General features: G+C 47.6%; 1 protein-coding gene across 1 annotated transcript; it reads right to left on the bottom strand.

The window, feature by feature from the left end:
- Positions 1-503: 503 nt before the first annotated feature.
- Positions 504-6,555, bottom strand: RASSF10 (Ras association domain family member 10). The gene has a single exon (XM_014844149.3). The coding sequence runs from the start codon at positions 6,027-6,029 to the stop codon at positions 4,509-4,511; it is 1,521 nt and encodes a 506-aa protein (XP_014699635.3). The 5' UTR covers positions 6,030-6,555; the 3' UTR covers positions 504-4,508.
- Positions 6,556-17,702: the final 11,147 nt, after the last annotated feature.

Below are 17,702 nucleotides of genomic sequence, written 5' to 3'. Positions count from 1 at the left end.
TCCACGTCCTGGTGGAAACACTCGGACAAGACTGGATCACCTGTGAGGCCCTCCCAGTGCCAACACTATAGGCCTGTGAGGAATCTTTCCCTGGGTGTGCCCAACACTCCATGGGTGTAGTGGGACAGGTGTGATGTCGCAAAATGGGCATGGATTTCAGAGTCAGGCTTGGATTCAAATCCTGCATCTGCTGCCTGTCAGCTGGGTGGCTTCAGTTCTTTATCTGTAAAAGCTGGACGTTAAAAAGTTCTATCTCACAAGATGAATGCAGAGAAAATGCACAGGAAAATACTCTCCACAAGGCTCTGGCATTTGGAGAGCACTCCACGAAGGGCAGTTCCTCCCCAGCTTCCTTCCTCTCCGTTTGGGAGAACGTGTTTCACAAACATTTTCACACTGGAAATGTCACAAATTGTTATAATCAAGTTTTCCCTCTTCAAGAATTTAAGGCCAAGCTCAGATGTGGTATCATATGTAAAAAGAAATTCTTAGAAAAATCTAAACTATTAATTAGAGACTGCTAATTAACAAGCTGGCTTATGTATTTATTTTATTTTGATTCCACTTTTGGTAGGGGTGAGTAGAGAGAAGTACAAAATCAAATACGTTGTATGACATCACCTTCTAAAAATAAACTTTTCTGCTAGACTCGAGACGAAAAAAGATAATATGAATATTTTCTTTTTATAAATGTGGTCCTCCTATTTGTTAATCCCCTTAATCTCGCTCATGTGGAGTTTTGCCCTCCCTGCTGGCACAGATCTCCGGACATCTCAGATATGAGACAAGATTTCTGTTACTAAGTGGTGCCCAGGAAGACAAGGAAACGGGAAGAAGGCACTTTTGGCCGGATGACCCGCCCTTTCTGTTATAAGGATATTCTAAGTCAGGGGTTGCCAGCCCTGGGTTCCTGGGGCCATGAATAATTAATTAATTAATTATGATTAAAATATTTTCTTAACAAAATATATCTAATGAAAGCCAGGGTGTGGTGAAACATACACTGTCATGCACAGTAGATTGTAATTAAAACAAATCTTCTGAAAACCAATTGGCAATTAAGTATCAAGACTTTAAATGTTTGTACTCTGGGAATTCTCTTTCTGGGAACCTACCCTATTGGGAGACAGTCTAATTAGGGAAACAGATACGTGCACAAAGAAGTTTATCACGGTGTTACTTTATAATGGTAAAAAAAATATATTGGGAACAAGCTAACAATACGAGAACAGTTACACACGCTATGGTGCATCCAGCAGACGGATGGAGCCGCTTACAAGGAGTCTGTCAAACCCTGAGCATAAAAGCACAATCTCATCAAAATTATACTTTTTTTTAAAAAAAAGAAGCAAAATATAAAACCTTCACAATTCAAAAGGTCTGGAAGGAAAGATACCAAATGTTGGTAGTGGTAGGCTTTTAGTGACAGGATTTTGAGTGACTTTTCTTTCTTCTTACTTATGTTTAGGTCCATCATAAGGACTATAGTATATAACTTTTATCGTCAGATAATAATAATAAACGTGTTTTATAAAGAAGTAAACAGACAGAGATGCCAGATGGAATCTTTTTGGCTTGGGAGGTGGCTAAGAATGGAATAATTAAGATCGAAGATACAATAAATTGCATCAGTTCCAAAAAAACGATGGGGCTTCCGGGTAGGGAGCCTACTCTGTTCCATACTCTCCTCCCGACCTCGCTGGCTCCTCCCCCGGATTTCTGTTAGGCCTGGAGAACAGGAGAGGAGTTGCTGTTCCCAGGGGCACCGAAATCCTGGCGCGGGCGCATTCACCGCTACGCGTCCATTCTTATTCCTAGTGCCGTGATGATTATTTAAAAAGTGGATGAAATTTTAAAACAATCTGGCATTTATGAGGCTAAGCATAGGCCCTGTTTTGGTGCTTTTTATATCCATATTTCACCTTTCTCAGGCTTACAAAAGCTCTTAGTAAAAGGAACTATTGTCTCCTTTTTTTTACCTCCCCTGCCCTCCTTTCTCCTATCCACACAGAGTGACTTTGGGGGACATAATTGATTTGGATGAAAGAAAAAATGGGCAGATGAGGCCACCCATTGTTATATAAACAAACCCCGTTGCTGCCTGAAGAGCTGACTGGAGAAGCATCTTCAGGTGGCTGGGACAGGAAGGTTCTGGAAAGAGGGCACCAGAAAATCCCACAGTCCTTCTCCCTGTGATGTGCCTTATTTGCTTTACAGGCTTCAGGCATATTTGCTGACGTCAGCAGCCCGTCAAAGTTTAAAATAATAACAGAGAAATGGAAAACAGCCCCTTTCTGCCAGCAGTCCTGTTCTGCCAACTTCTGGGTTCTCTTTTGAGTCAATAAAAGTCCAAGCACCACCTCCCCCAGCACCCTGGGGAAAAACAAAAAGCACAATAATTTTCAAACTGCCAGGTCAGCCCACTGCCAGCATAAACCACGCAGAAAAGTGGCGTTTGTCACACACTAATGAGGATTTTACCTCTGTCTCAAAAGGAAAGCTGTCATTAGGCTTTTTTTAATGGGAGCAAATGATTGTCTGGGGACAGTAGGTTTCTTTTGGTCCCTTCCTCATTTTAATTGTGCTCAAGACCAAATGCATAGACGTTTTCTGCATCAGACGAAACTAAAAAACCATAATTATGCCAGCTAATGTCTTCCGAAAACATCAATTAAGAAAGGGGCCTTTTAATTCCCATTTTACTGGAAAATTTGAAAATATCCATGAGTGTTGTAATAGCATGGTGAAGGTGGGGTGGAGCGGACTGTCTCTGAAAAGGAGACAGTCCAAATGGCTTGGGGAGGTCAGGGGGGCAGGCTCCCATTGGACAGACAGAGAATCTCTCCAAGGGAAGAAACTTCTCTGTAAAGCAAGACCTCTTAAGTTATCTTCGCATGTAGGGTTGAAACTGGAGTCATCCCCTCCACGGGGAGATTGATACCAGGCTTCTGCACCAGGCTGGCACCACACACACACCCCATTGTTAATCCTCCTTGGGACAGATTAGATCCCACATTCCTCAGAAGTACTGAGCTCCAGAGGGAACACTGCCAGCAGGCTCCTTCCACAGGGGCAACAACCAGCTCCAACTGATAAGTTTTCACTGAAATAACTGGAACAATGACATGGAGCCCACATCAGGGCTCCATCGCCAGCTATTGAGGGAGGCGTTTTGCACTTGCATCACCTGGCATGTGCAAAGGCGTGAGCCACAAAAGAGTCATTCAAGTCAAGGGGTCAGCTCCCTTTCATATGCTTTTATCTATGGCTACGTGCCATTCTTAATCAAATTGTTCACTCAAGGTGTATATTAGATTGTTGGATTTTTTTTTTTTCTTTTCAGGCCTTATCCAGCAAGCCTTAATATTTACACTATCTCAGTTTAGGTCTGAACAAGTAACTGATTAATCTCTGACCAAAGATTCTGATGGTAGACTTGGGTTTGGGGAAAATCCACTGAGGTCATGATTGCTTTCAATCTTACAGCTCAGGCCAAAAGCTGAACGCTAGCAAAGATCTTTGCTTTCAAGTCTTAGTTTCAGTAAGAGTGTTCACTAAACAGCAAATTTAGTTGTACTTAACTTGAATTCTGCAACTTCCCTTTTATTTTTTCTGAAGGAACAGTGACTGAGTGGATGTTGCAATATGAATGAAAGGACAAGACACATACTTTCGCAGGAGCAAATCCCAACGGGCCTAGATTAAATTTTAACCTGGGATTATGTCTGCCAGGACTCCATATCTCAAAAGGGTTATGTTTGGCTTTGGTAATAATAAAAGGTTATTTTGGAAAAAGGATCCCAGTTTAACATAGACTGTATTTGCTAGGAGGAAATACAAGGTCAGTCTTTGATACAGTTCAGCCTTTGAAAGAAAATAAAAGGCAAACAGTTTAGCAGATGAGTAATTCTCCAATCTGCAGAAATGTAAACAGCCAGGATTTGGGTGCCTATGGGTTTTATCAAAGATGTAAGAAAGGCTGAGACCAACACCAGTGCGTCCTCTTTGGCTAGTTTTAACACGTTCACAGTCACAATTAACATTCAAGGAATTTCCTTTCCATCCAAGTGTTTCTTTTAAAAGCACTTTATGCCACAAACTAAAGTTCTAGCTGCCATCAGTCCTTCCCATACAGAAGAGTGGTGAACTCTCCATAATACTTTTTCTCTCCTTTTTTGAAAATGGGCTCGGACCACATCAATTTCCCTGGGGCGTTTGTTTTCTAATATGGGGTTCTCACATCCTCCCTCCTTCCTTCCCCTAAAAGAGCTTGCACTGGAGACCCGCCTTCCTTCTCCCGCGTCCTCCTCGGCACTCGCTCCGGAGCCAGAGGAGGGCGGCTGCGGGGCAGGCGACCCGATCCCCTCCCCGCGCCCGGTCCGGGCACTGCTGCCCGGCAGGAGGTCCGGGCCCACCCGCAGCCCGGTTTCAAGTCCCTGAGCCGGCCGGGCTGGTGCTTTCTACAAGGAAGGGAGAAAAGGCCGTCTCCCTCCCCCACGCTTCTCCCCCTACACAAGGGATTCGCACACCGGCACCGAGTCCGAGTCCTGGCTGTGCATAGAGCTCAGACCGGTATCCGAATCCTCGTCGTTGCCAGGGCAGCTCTTGGCCAGTCCGCGGGCCTGGTCCACCCACACCTCGGCGCAGGCTTGAGGCCGGGGTTCCCGCGAGGGTCCGCCGGAGCCGGGAGTCCCACTGGGCGCTACCGTCAGCTCCAACGTGTGCAAAGTCTGGAGAAGGCCCTGCAGCTCGCGCTCCTTGCTGTCCCACTGCTGCTGGCTGTAATCCAAGTCCGACTTAACGGCCTCCAGGTCCGTGTTGAGCCGGAGCCCGATGTAGAGGCTGGTGCTAAGCTGAGTTCTGACCCGCTCCTGCTCCAGCAGCAGCTCGCCGTCGAGGCTGCCATCCGGCTCCGGGGGCCCCTCTCGCGCTGCGAGCTCCTCCTGGCGCCGCCGCATCCATCTCTGGTTCAGCTCCTCCTGAATCTCGGCTGAGAGGCGCTCGAGCAACTCCTCCTGTTGGGCCCGCTGCTCCTGCAGCCGCAGCAGGTCGTCGCAACGCCGGGCCAGCTCCTCCAGCGCGGCCGCCTGAGCCTCGCCGTCCAGGGGCGCCACCGCCGCCGCCGCCGCCGCCGCTGCCGCCGCCTCCGGCTCCTCTTCCGGGCTGGGCCCGTCGACCTCGATGTCTGCGCCCACCAAGTAAGTATCCTGCACGTAGTTGACTCCGTGCCGCCGCATGCGGTCCAGGTGCACCTTGGCCTCGTAGCGATCGATCTCGCAGTCCAGCTCCCGGAGCCGCTGCACCTGCTGACGGATGGTGTGGTCCTGCGAAAGCACCAGATGCACCAGCGTCTCCATACGCTCCACCGACGCGCTCTCGGTGGCCCGTGGCGACGACGAGCAAGACGAAGCTGTGGACGACGAAGTGGATGAACAGGGCGACGACGGCTGCTGCTGGCGCCGCCGGTTGAGCTTGGCCAGCTTGCGGAAGGCCTTGCGCACCACCCGCCGCTGCTTCTCCTGGGTCATGGCTAGGCTGGGCCGCGCCGGGACCCCCCGGGCCGAGCATGGGCGCTCGCGACTGAGCACGACGCGCGCCTCGGCGCTGCGGGGGCCCGCGTTGGGCAGCGACGCCTCGCTGCGGACCAGCACGAAGCGTACATTCTCTCGCTCGTCGCCCCAGGCAGCCCAGAGGCGCAAGATGCGCGTCTTGTTGGGCAAGATGCGCTCAAAGCCCCGCCACTTCTCCACGATGCAATAGCACTGCGGAGGCCCACACAGCATGCCCTGTGGCAGCGCCTCGTCGTCGTCCTCGTCGTCCTCGTCCGGGGGTTCCGGCATCTCCCCCGGGCTTGGCGGGTCGCCGGCTGCCCCCCGCCGCCGGCTCCGCCGATGCCTCCTTGGCCGCCGGCAGCCGTCCTCCAACAGCACCCGCACCACGTCCGAGCAAGTGGTGCGGCGGGAGAGGCCGGACACTAGCTTCTCCTCCTGGCAGATCCACACCGATATCTTCTTCTCCGAAGGATCCATGGCGCAACCAGGACACAGGTGAAGGGTCGGGCCGGGCCCCGCGGGGGCAGCAAGGGCAGGGCGAGCAGCCTGGCAGCTCTAGGAGAGGACAGGAGCCCAGGACTCTCGCCTCCGTCAGTACTGGACCTTCTCCCCGGCCGCGCACCAAAGGCAAGCGCTAGCGCGGGCTGGAGCAGCTGCGGCTGCGCTCGGCCCGGACGGCGCGCGCTCCCAGGGCACTGCGCCCGGGCTCGGGCTCCCGCCGTTCTGGCTCTGCCCAAGGTTCCCGGGGCCTCCGGGTTTTGCTCCTCCCCACGTGGCTCCTCCCCTTCCCGCCCCTGGCACCCAGAGCTGTGGCCTGAGCGCGGGAGTCGCGGCGCCCAGGCCCGCCCCTCGCGGCCTCGCCGCGCCGGGTGCGCCCAGTCCGCCCCTCTCCTGCGCCGCAGACAGGAGTCTCCGCCCTGTCTGCGGACGGGCGACTCTGTTTCGTGTCCGCGCAGGGAGAACTCGGGGACCCGTCCGCTTCAGGGCCTGGAGCCCGCGCTTAGGCAAAAGTCGGCTCTGCGTCTCCCTCGGCCCATTGGCTCCTCTCCATGCGTCTAGAGCCAGTTGGACGCCTGTTGACAACTTTTGCACGTTTCCCGGCGCCCCTAGACGCGTTTCCTGGTCAGTCAAGGCAGCGCCGTCTGGGGGAGTGCCCTTTGCACAGACAGGGAAACCAAGACAGTCAGCGTCTCTAACGGAGAGCCTCAGATCGCATCACATGCCCTTCAGCTGGGAGCTGTAAGCCCACCTTTAACGAGGAAGGCCTTCCCGTCTTCCGCGTCAGGAGGCAGTGTTTGCATATTTAAGGATAACAAGATGGGGCAGTGTGCTCCGTGAGCAAGTGTAGATATAGGAGACCTAAGCTGGAGGAGGACGTTCAGAGGCTGCTCCCGGTCCCCCCAGGGTCATGTCTGTGGCTCCCCGCATCGCCTCGGCCTCGCACAGCCTTCTTGGCAGGGGGACGCCTGATTCTAGTGGGAGTTCCGGGCCCAGACCCAAGTCACAAGCTCTTTTCTCACATGCCACCTCCACAAGGGGGAACCTAGTGACTACCGTGATAGTTTCTGGCATTTTCCAGTATCCAGACGTGGTCAAGAAGAGGTAAGTGCCCAGTTTCACAGCTCAAGAAATCCAAGACCACAATGCAAATGGACTTTTTTCATCCTCAGATTCTGATGAAGATGGTCCCTTGTGTGGAAGGATTGCCCTGAGCTTATCCTTGTGAGCACAGGTCTGATAAGGTCACTCCCTTGCTTCAAGACCTTTGATGGCCCCCATTGCCTCCCAAATAAAGCACTTCTATTCATTCACTCAGTAAATATTTATTGAGGACCTACTGTACTCCAGATACTGTTCTAGAGATTTGGTGATGAACAAATCAGTCTTGCCTGCAGGGAACTGACAATCTAGCGGAGAGCACAGCTGAGTAAACAGGTCCAACACAGGGCTTCTGTGCTCTGATAAAGGAGAGCATGAGGTGCTAGGGGAATGCTGGAGTAGCATCCTACTCAGTCTGGGAGAGTCAAGGAAGTCTTCCCGGGGGAGGTGGCATCTTAGGCAAGACCGGAAGCACCATTTGAGTTTACCAAAGGAAAAATAGATAGAGGGGAGGAGGCAGGCAGCATCCCAGGCAGAAGGAGCCATATGTGCAAAGTCAAGGAATCAAGAGAGCATGGCAGTTACCAGGGCTCTAAGGAGTTTAAAGGAGAGGAGTGTCTAAGAATGAAGTTGGATGAGAGAGCAGGAGCCGGATCAGGAAGGATTTAAATTCCTTGCATCAGTATTTGGACCTGTCCTAAGGAAAATGAAAAGCCACAGAGTGTGGATTCTGAGGTCAGACTGGTTGAGTAAAAATCTCAGCCCTGTCACTAGTAAGTGACTAGTAAGCTTTGTGACCTTAGGAAAAGTTTTCATCTCTCCCAGCCTGTTTCCTCATCTGTGAAATGGTGATAATAAAAAGATCTGCCTATTAGGACTGTTACGAGGATTAAATGCCTGGACCAGGTAAGTCCACAATAAAAGTTTTATTGGAGGGTTAGAAACCATGGGGGTGTATTAGTTTTATATTGCTGTGTAGCAAATTACCACACATTTAAGCTCGAAATAACACCCGTTTATCAGTTCGCAGTTCTGGAGGTCAGAAGTCCAGCATGGCATGGCTGGGGTCTCTGCTCGGGGTCTCCCAAGGCCAAAGGCAAGGTGTTGGCTGGGTTGAGTTCTCATGTGGGGGCTCTGGGAAAGAATCCATTTCCAAGATCACTCGGGTCGTTGGCAGCATCCAGTTCCTTGTAGTTGTAGGACTGTGGTCCCTGTTTTCCTGCTGGCTGTTGACTGCGGGTCGCTCTCAGCTCCTAGGAGCCTCTCTCAGGGCCTTTCCACATGGCCCTCCTTTATCTTCAAGCCAGCAACAGCTTGTCGAGCCCTTTGAATCCTCCTTGGCTCTGAGTCTCTCTGACTTCCCCTTATACTACCTGCTGGAGAGAACTCTCTGCTTTTGAAGAGCTCACGTCATTAGGTAGATTCAGCTGGATCATTTCCCTATTTCATGGTCGACTAATTAGTAGCCTTAACTATATCTGCAAAATCCCTTTTGCTGTGTGACATAACATGATCATCAGAGTAACACCAGGGTGATGGCGCTCATGGGGCCATCTTAGATTTCTGCCTACCACAGGGTGTAACGTGATCATTCTCATCTTGAAAAATCACACTGTTTGCATTGAGGATGACGGCTAGGGGTGGGGGACAAGAGACAAGGAGGCCCCTTAGAAGATTGTCACATTCATTCAAGGAGCGGATGGTGGCATGCACTGAGAGTCATGGTGGTGAGCGAGCTGGACAAAATTGGGAGCTCTCAGGGAGGTGGGAGAGGCAGGACTCGGCAATGGGTTGAAGGGGGATTTCCATCTCCCTAGCACAGTATTGGGGGTCTCATAATCTGGCCCAGCCCACTCCCCCAACTCCTCCCTCACACACTTGGATATCCCTTGTCCCTCCTCTCTGACACACGATGGTTAGAGCTTTGTTATCAGCTGCCATCCCCGCTGGATTTAAGCTCCACCACAGTAGGGATCGTATCTGTTTTGCTCACTTTTGAATCCTCTGCATTTAGCACAGTGCCTGGCACATTCTAGGTTTACTCAGTATCTGTTGAATAAATAAATGGATGAATGAATGAACCCTACCTTCTAGCAAGTCAACACCTCTCTGATCTGAAACAGCCCCTGCATCTTGATGCCTCCATGCTTTTGTACATGATTTCCCCACTAATTAGGAGCCCCCTTCAACAAATGGAAAACTCCTCCTCATCCTTCAGAAGCGCAGTTCAAAGATCACATGCTCTGGAAATCCTTTCTTTCCTCCTCCGAGAAGAACTGGTTCCTTGCTCTTCTTCTGCCTCTGTTCATGCAGAGGTTACATTGTGTTGTGATGCTTTTTTTGTTTTAATGTCTGTTTACCCTACGAGACTTAAGAGCTTTTCGAAAGAATGAATTGACTATCTTATTATTATTTTGGTCCCCAGTGCCTAGAGAATGCCTGGTGCATAGTAGACCCTTGATCTTCCTCTGTGCTGTAAGGAACACTAAGGTGAATAATATCTAAGATACTGTGCTAACCTCGAGGTTATAATAATTTCTTTCTAGGGGGAGACAAGATACGTGGCAGCCCTGTTGTGGGAATAATACATAGGAACTTCCTGCTGGAGTAACTAAAGGGGAGAGCCGTCAAGGGATCCTGGGAAGGTTGAAGAAGGTGGGGCTTTAATAGGTGGAGGGAAGGGGTTGAGGGGATCCTTGGTGGGAAAAATTGCATGAGTTAAAATGTCAAGGTGGGTATGCACACGGTTGTGTACCAGCATTTTAAAGTGCAGTTCTGGGGTCACCCTGCCCAGATTTGAATACCTGCTGTAGGCTTTCTAAGCTTCAATCTCCTCAACTGGAAAAAAAGGGAAAATAATATGACCTTCCTTGTAGAATTACCATGAACATGAAATGAAATAACGTACATCACGTTCAGCACAGTGTCTGGTACAGAATAAATGCTTAATAAAACCTAGCCAGCTTTATCCACAAGTTTTATTAAGCGCCTACTCCTTGCTGTGTCCTGCGCTAGGAGTTGAGGATACAGCAGTGAGCTAGACAGGCATGGTCCCTGCCCATACGGAGCTCACAGTCAGGACTATTGGTATTTGTTTAATTAGAAATGTACTTAGATTAGGCTAGGCTGTAGTAACAGACAGAGATAAACACATAAAATGCCCAAACATAACAGAGGTTTATTTTTCACACACATAATAGTCAAAAGCAGATGTCTTAGTTGGCAGGTTGCTTTATTTCAGACAGTGATACAAGGATCCTGGTGTCTTCCTTCTCGTGGCTCCTAATCCCCCAGACCTCATCATCTACCTCCAGCCAGAGGCAGAAGAGGGGAGGAGGGGGCACACCCTCTTCTTCAAGGCCTTGGCAGGGAAATGGAACACAGCAGTCCCACTCACGTCTCACTGGCTGGAACCCAGTCACATGGCCACTCATAATGGCAAGAAGGCTGGGAAACTTGGTGAGTGCCTCAGAAGAAGAGGAAGTGATGTTTATGAAGAGCTGGCTACCTGCCTCAAGCATCTTTGTAAGAAATGGAAGACGAGGCAGAGAGAGAAGTTTCAAAAGTCTGTACGTTGCAAATGGGTGGCCTGAAGGCCAGTTCTGGCTGTCATTAACAGAGCACACCTTTCCAGGTAGCCATAAACCTAGCACTGTCTGCGTCTCCAATATGACCCAGTTCACGTCCATTCGAACTCTCCTGACCACTGCAGACATTTGGGGTTGTGACTCCTGCTTCCGCACATCCCCCCAGGACTCTCTCATTTACTGCCCAGGCTTTAATACTATTGATACCCCATGGCTCCCAAATCTTTGCATCTTTTCCAGGTCTCCTCATCCTCAAATATGCATATTCAACTGCTTTACCCCCCAACATTTGTCAAAAAGATAAGCTGAACCCAGCATTTTTCTTCACATACATGTTCTGCCTCCTGAACAGAGTAGTTTGAATTTTCTTTTGTTTTATGATGTCCCACAGAAAGCCTTTTGCTCCAACCCAGTCCTGAACAGAGTACCCCTTGGGCAGCCTGAGAAGCACACTCCTGATTCCCACCTGCAGTTGGATCCAACCGAAATTCAAATGTATAAAGGGTTGCTTCCCAGAGAGGACTCAGTGTCCTCGGTCATCTAAGCCCTGGTCCCTGATGGGCACGTGGATTCAGGCAGTGCTCTGAGTCAGAAAAATACACGATAACTGGAGAGAATATGCAAAAATATAGTTATATCCTGGGGAGGCCTTCATAAACAGGACATAAAAGAGCAAAATTCATTTAAAAAAGCATTGATAAATATGACCATATCAAAATTTGAAACTTCTGATTGAAAAAATATACAAGGATATCAGAAATAATGTTAGAAAGTCAGAGGAAAAACCCAGGAGAAAGTATTTACAGCATAGATACAAAAAGATTAGGATTCAGGATGTAAAAAGAACTCCTGAAATTTAGTTTTAAAAAAGAAGTCATGCCACACTATATAAAATGGGTGGAGGGAGATTACAGGTAGTTCATAAAAGAGGAAACACAAATGGCCAAACGTGAAATCATGCCCAGCCTGACGGGAAATCAGGAAAATGCACACGTGAGGGAAATGAGATGCCCTTTTTCTGCCAGCAGATTGGCAACATTTTAAAAATTGATAATAACATTGTTGACCAAGAGATGTAAATCACTATACCTATTTTGGAGACAATTTAGTAATATCCATTAAAAATAAAAATGTGCATACCCCATGTCCTAGCAATTCAACTTCATAGTGTCTACCTTAGAGAAACACACGTGCTCACGAGGCATGAACAGGGACGTGCACTAAACCATTTTCATTTTAGCAAAACAATGGTACAATCAAAGTATCCACCAATAAGGGAATGACTGAATAGACGGGGGGATACCCACACTCTGACGGCTCAGCAGCTATTAAAGCCAGTGACATAGATTTATATGTATCGGCAATAACAAAGCTCCAAGATGCATTGTCCAGTGCACAAGGCAAGTTTCAGAGTGATGAACATGATAGTCCCATATACATTTTAAAAGACATATACACAAAACACATATACATACACATAAAATCACACCGTATGTTTCCCAGGGCGCAGACATCTGTACGTGCGTGCACAGAGCAAGGTATCAAAGGACGTTCACCAAAGTGAAGGCAGTGAACCCCGGCTGGAAGAGGAAGACATTTGCAGAGGGATCAAAGAGGAATTTAGCTTCATCTGCAATGATTTTACCAGAAGAATCTAGTCACGTATTACTTAACTATGCAATTTCAGTGTATGATTTTAAAAAGCGAAAGGGTGTGGATTGGGCTCACTAAGCTCTGTTTCTCCTTTGGACCTTTCCTCCGCCCGCCTGTGTCTATGGACCCAACTCCGGGATATGAGGCATCTCTGATCCCTGTAATCTGAAGGAATTTACATAAGCCACAACTTTATCTCAAAGAGTTGTGAAGATGAAGTGGGCCACTGGCTGAGGAGGAGTCTAGTCGAGGACCTGGGTGAAAGCACGTGCTTCATGCTGGATCTTTTCTGTCTCTTCCAGGCAAGCTTTTAAGACAACACGGTTCTCATAGTGGCACCAGAGTCCTTTGCTAAATGTCCTTAAGTTGGATCTCAAGGGTGGCATGTCATTTGACACTGTGGTTTTTCAGTCATTTATCTTCCTAACACCTATGAGAGGTAAGGCCTAGCTCCCTGACCCATGAGAAAACTGAGGCCTAGAGGAAGGGGTTGGCCAGATTCTCAGCTCACAAAGTTCTGTGGGGACTGGTATTTTGTCTGGAATTTCTCCAGGTCGTATCCGTCAGTCACGCTTCACGGCAGCCGTGGAACACCCCAACAGGAAGTTCCGCCCTTAATTATATTAAGCCATGCAGAAGTGTGACCAAACCCTGCTGCCTGAATCAGTTCCTCTTAATGATTAACCCCAGAAATAATCCGGCAAACTGTGTTTATGCAAACCTGTGGTTGCTCTCAAGTGCATTGAGGGAAATCTAGGAACTGCCCCTTGTCCAAATGAGCCCATTCCTGACCAGGCTGAGCTCCTGGCTGGGGCAGAGGTGCTGGGCCGTCATCCTCAGGGACATGGCTTCTTAAAGTGAGGTCCAAGGGCCACCTACCCAGAATTGCCTGTGGTGTTTATTAAAATGCAGATTCCTGACTCCCACTCCAGACCTAGTGAATCAGCCTGACTGGAGATTGGCCCGGGAATTTGCATTTAAAGCAGTTCCCCCTTGGGATTCTTATGTACACTAAAGGTTAACCCCTACTGCACCGGGAGGAAAGAACCAGACGAGAAGGCTCTTTAGCTGTCTCAGCCCCATAGATGGTAATGATATGAATGACATACATATACAATAGGGTGGTGGCAACACATGACAGGTAAGAAAGAGATGCCCCTGGGAAGAGAGAGAAGGGAAGAGACAGAGCAGAGTAGGGGAGGGGCTGCTCATTCACTATCCTCTGGAATCTTGTATCTTTGATGGAAGCCTAGGTTACAAGGTGATAACGTGGAAACGTTTAGGAAAGACAGTCTAAGGCAGCAATGACTTCAGTTGTCTGAAAGACATTCTGGAAGGTATTTAGCATTCTTAGTCTTTGTTCCACCAAAATCAACCCAGTTCCTGATTCACAAATTATCCTGGGAATGTATAGCGCTTGCAATCAGACAGAAACCTCTTGAGCAAAAAGCATCGTGTACTCAATGGGCTATGACATCACCAGTGAAGACTCTATCAAAAGGGGTTTTGTTTGATGAATTTTTAGTGTCTGTTGTTACCCAATTAATGAAAGGTGATACCATTAATGACTGTGTGAACGAGACAGTGTCTTCGTTGCCACATCTGAAACATTCCCCAGCTTTTTCAGAGCAGAATGGCCTGACCCAAAGTGGGGCCTTTCTTCATTGTAGAGAGATACAAACTCTTTCTCTCCAACTGCCCCAGCACCAAATTGTTGTATGTCAGCCGCTCACCACCCGGGACACAATCTGAGGTCTGTACTTGAGTTACTGCTGCTTTATGTGAGCAAAATGCTAGCTTTCTTTTTTCAGTGAAGTCGATTGAGTTGGGAGAAGTTTCAATACCACATTTCTGGGTTTGAAAGCATGATTGTTTCGGCAGCTGGTGTAGACTGCAATGAACTCGCCAAGTCCCTTTCAGAAATGTTGTTGAGAAGAAGTTAAATTTGATGAAATGCAACCTTCAATACAAATCACTTTCAAACAACAAAACCATCCTTACAAGGAGATGTTCTTTTCCCCACCGAGGAAGAAATGGAGACATGTTTCCATTGTCACTGCATCCCGTCCGGATTGAAAAGGAAGGCTGTGGGCTAGATAAGCAGAAATAGGTTACATCTGGGTACCCAGTAGCCTCTCCCTGCTCGCTGAAGAAGCCCCTCTTTGTTTCATTCCTGAAGCGCGGCGTTGTTTTCTTGGACCCGAGCTCTGAGTTAAACCTGAGTTACACTATGGACCCCTTGCACTTGATTTGTGATTAGGAGTCCTGCACAAATGCAAACCTAGAACACAATGAACCCTTGACAGCTTAAACCTCATGACTCGGAAGGAAGCCACTTGATCTTCCAAAAGTTTTGTCTGGTTGCTTTCTCTTTTTTATCTGTCGTTAACCTATAAAATGAAATCACTGAATTATCAGTGTCTATTTGCTAATTTAGAGTATATATGAAAGAATTTTACAAAGCAAAACCATGTCATAAAAAGTATTTCATCATGTGATTCGGCAATGCCATTTCTCCAGGATGTATATACCCAAAAGAATTGAAAGCAGGGTCTCAAAAAGATATTTGTGCACCCGTGCTCATGGCAACATTAATCACGACAGCCAAAGGGTGGAAGCAGCCCAAGTGTCCAACAGCCAAGTGGAAAAATAAAATGTGGTGTGTACATACAATTCAAACTTACAGAGGGAGGACATTCTGACACATGCTACAACATGGACGAACTTTAAGACATTGTGCTCAGTGAAATAAACCAGTCATAAAAAAAGACAAATACTGTATGATCGCAGTGTGAGGAACCTAGAGTAGTCAAACTCATAGAGCCAGAAAGTCGAATGGAGCTCACGGGGTGGGGAGAGTGGAAAGTTATTGCTTTATGGGTACGAAGTTTCAGTTTTGCAAGATGAAAAGAGTTCTGGAGATGGGCGGTGGTGGTGCTGCCCAACGATGCACTTAATGCCACTGAACAGTACACTTAAAAAGAGTTAAGATGGTAAATTTTGTCATGTACATTTACCTCCATTTAAAATAATAATACTTTTTAAAAAGTATTTCCGATTTTAAGTCAAAGCTCTTATTAAGGGAAACTTCAACTTTTTCAAAGAAGTGTTTCCACATGACTTTCAAAGTAAATACGATATTTTGTCAACTCCCTGTGTCTCTCAGGGAACCAGATTTCTGGTCACCGTTCATTTGAAGAACGCCTTCGTCCTCCTTTCTGCAGTCGTGCTCTGCCTCGCTGCATGCATTGGTCAGCTTCGTTAGCCATTTGTGCTGATGTGTGGCTCTAATGCTCTGGTCTGTCGGAAGCTTAGGTAGATACTTGCAAGCTTTGGTAAGCTCGAAAAACGATAGCTGGGTACTGATAAGTCTATGTTGAGACAGCTGTAACCATAAAGCATATTCTTAATAAAATTAACGTTCTACCTAGTTCACAGGGCTGTGCACAGAACAAATAACATAAGGCCTGCCGAAGTGCCTGGAGACAGTCCACACGAGCACATGTTGTCCTAGCAGGTATTTGCTTATTACGCAATAGCAAAGAATAGAGCTGGGTGGGCCCAGAGACATTATTTTTATCCCTGTTTCCTGGAACATTAGGTTTCCAAGCAGGTCTCTTAGGAGCAACAGAACACAGGGCTCTAAACCCCATTCTTCTATCAGTTAGTACAGCTCCGTTGGTATATATTATATATATTGGAGTTTTGTTCACCCTCCAAAAATTTGAAATCGACAGACCACAAAAATGTATTGCTTGACGGTGCCCCTTTCCTTCTCTCCTTCCCAATTCCCAACTGTGCCAATTCCATATGGTAATCCACGCAGTTATAGGCAGGCTGAAGCCATGCTCAGCAGTGGGACTGGAGCTAGTGCTACATGGCTTAGGCCTGGCCAATCATCACGTTCCATCCCCTGTGTGGGGATTGGTTCAGAGATGAGCGTGTGACCTCAGAGGGTGTGGTTATTGTAAGTCTCAAGACTTCTGTTGGTAAACATGGCACAAAGGTTTTCTCTTGTGCTGTCCAGGAATGAGGGCACGTAGCCCCAGGGAAGAGCTGGAAGCCATTTTGCAAAACCAATGGATCTGGGGAGATCTGCCTCAGATTAAGCAACATGGAGGAAGTAGAGCCAAGAAATGGCGAGGGGGGAAATGCGTTCCCAGTTAAGTCATGGGAGCCAACCCTGAAGCTTTTCCAATCTTTTTGAGCCTTTCAATTACATGAGCCAGTAAATTCCCTTTATAATTTAAGCCAATATGAGCCAGCTTTTCTGTTACTTAGGACCAAAAGCCTTCTTACTGATCCATCAGCCTTCCATGCATGTCAAATGGCCCCTTCATTCTACAGATGAGGAGACTAAGTCCCATCGCTGTTACATGGTTAGTTAAGAGGCATCGCCTTCGAGTCCAGGCCCTTCTCGTTCTTCTGTCCTAGTCGTTTAGAACATGTTTGTGGTGAGTTTGGCAACAATGAATAAAATGTTAATTCTCCTTATTACTAAGCACTAATTGGATGTACTCTGAAGCACTGAAACTGTTTTCCTCATGTTTGACTTCTGGCAACCAATCTCCTTTTTTTATGGCCACTCTGTGTATTATGGGCCCTGATGATTCATTAGAAAGAAGACAGGATCAAACAGTTAGAGAAAGGTGTGGACGCCTCATTTAAGAATTTTATTTAATTTATAGCTAGTTTACCAGCAAATTAGGCTCAGCTGTGTATGCTGCTTCACCATTTTCTTCTAAACTTGTCGTGCACTTTCATTTCTTGCTAATATCCCTTATTACCATTTCTTATCTCTCAAAAGCACAGCCTCACTGCCGGGTTGTCTTACCTTTGGGCCTCCTCTCCAGCTGGAGTTTCCAGATTCTGTAGTCTCCTCCTGGGTAAACTCTGAGAAGTCTATCACTCTAATCTATGCAGGCCATCTCCCTCACCCAGACATCCATCCGATCTTCCCTGGTGATTCTGTTATCTATCCCAGCCCTAAAGTTATTAAGAAAATGCTCCTTAAATCTTCACGGAAATGTCCCACAATGAGGAGAAAAGAGAGAGGAACCCACATTTAGTGTGCTAGAAGAGGTATGAGATGCCTTACAGATATTCTTACAACCACCTCATGAGAAGTGGGTAGCAGTGTCCCAGTTTAAAAATAAACACACTGAGGTTGGGTGAGTTGTAGGGTTGAGATCCAAAACTGCGCATGTGCAGCTCCGAAGACATTTCCTTCCACCACTGTACTGGGCAGTAGGTTTTACCCTTTTTTTGGCAACTCCAAATGATGACAACCACCTAGGTCGTGTTGAGAAGA

The sequence above is a fragment of the Equus asinus genome, chromosome 20 (genome assembly GCF_041296235.1).
Source record: "Equus asinus isolate D_3611 breed Donkey chromosome 20, EquAss-T2T_v2, whole genome shotgun sequence".
Lineage (NCBI taxonomy): Eukaryota > Metazoa > Chordata > Mammalia > Perissodactyla > Equidae > Equus > Equus asinus.
This window is presented reverse-complemented; position numbering and strand designations above follow the sequence as displayed.

What these genes read in the sequence shown, in the direction of transcription:
- RASSF10 (XM_014844149.3), bottom strand. Translation starts at nt 6,029, where the DNA reads ATGGATCCTTCGGAGAAGAAGATATCGGTGTGGATCTGCCAGGAGGAG.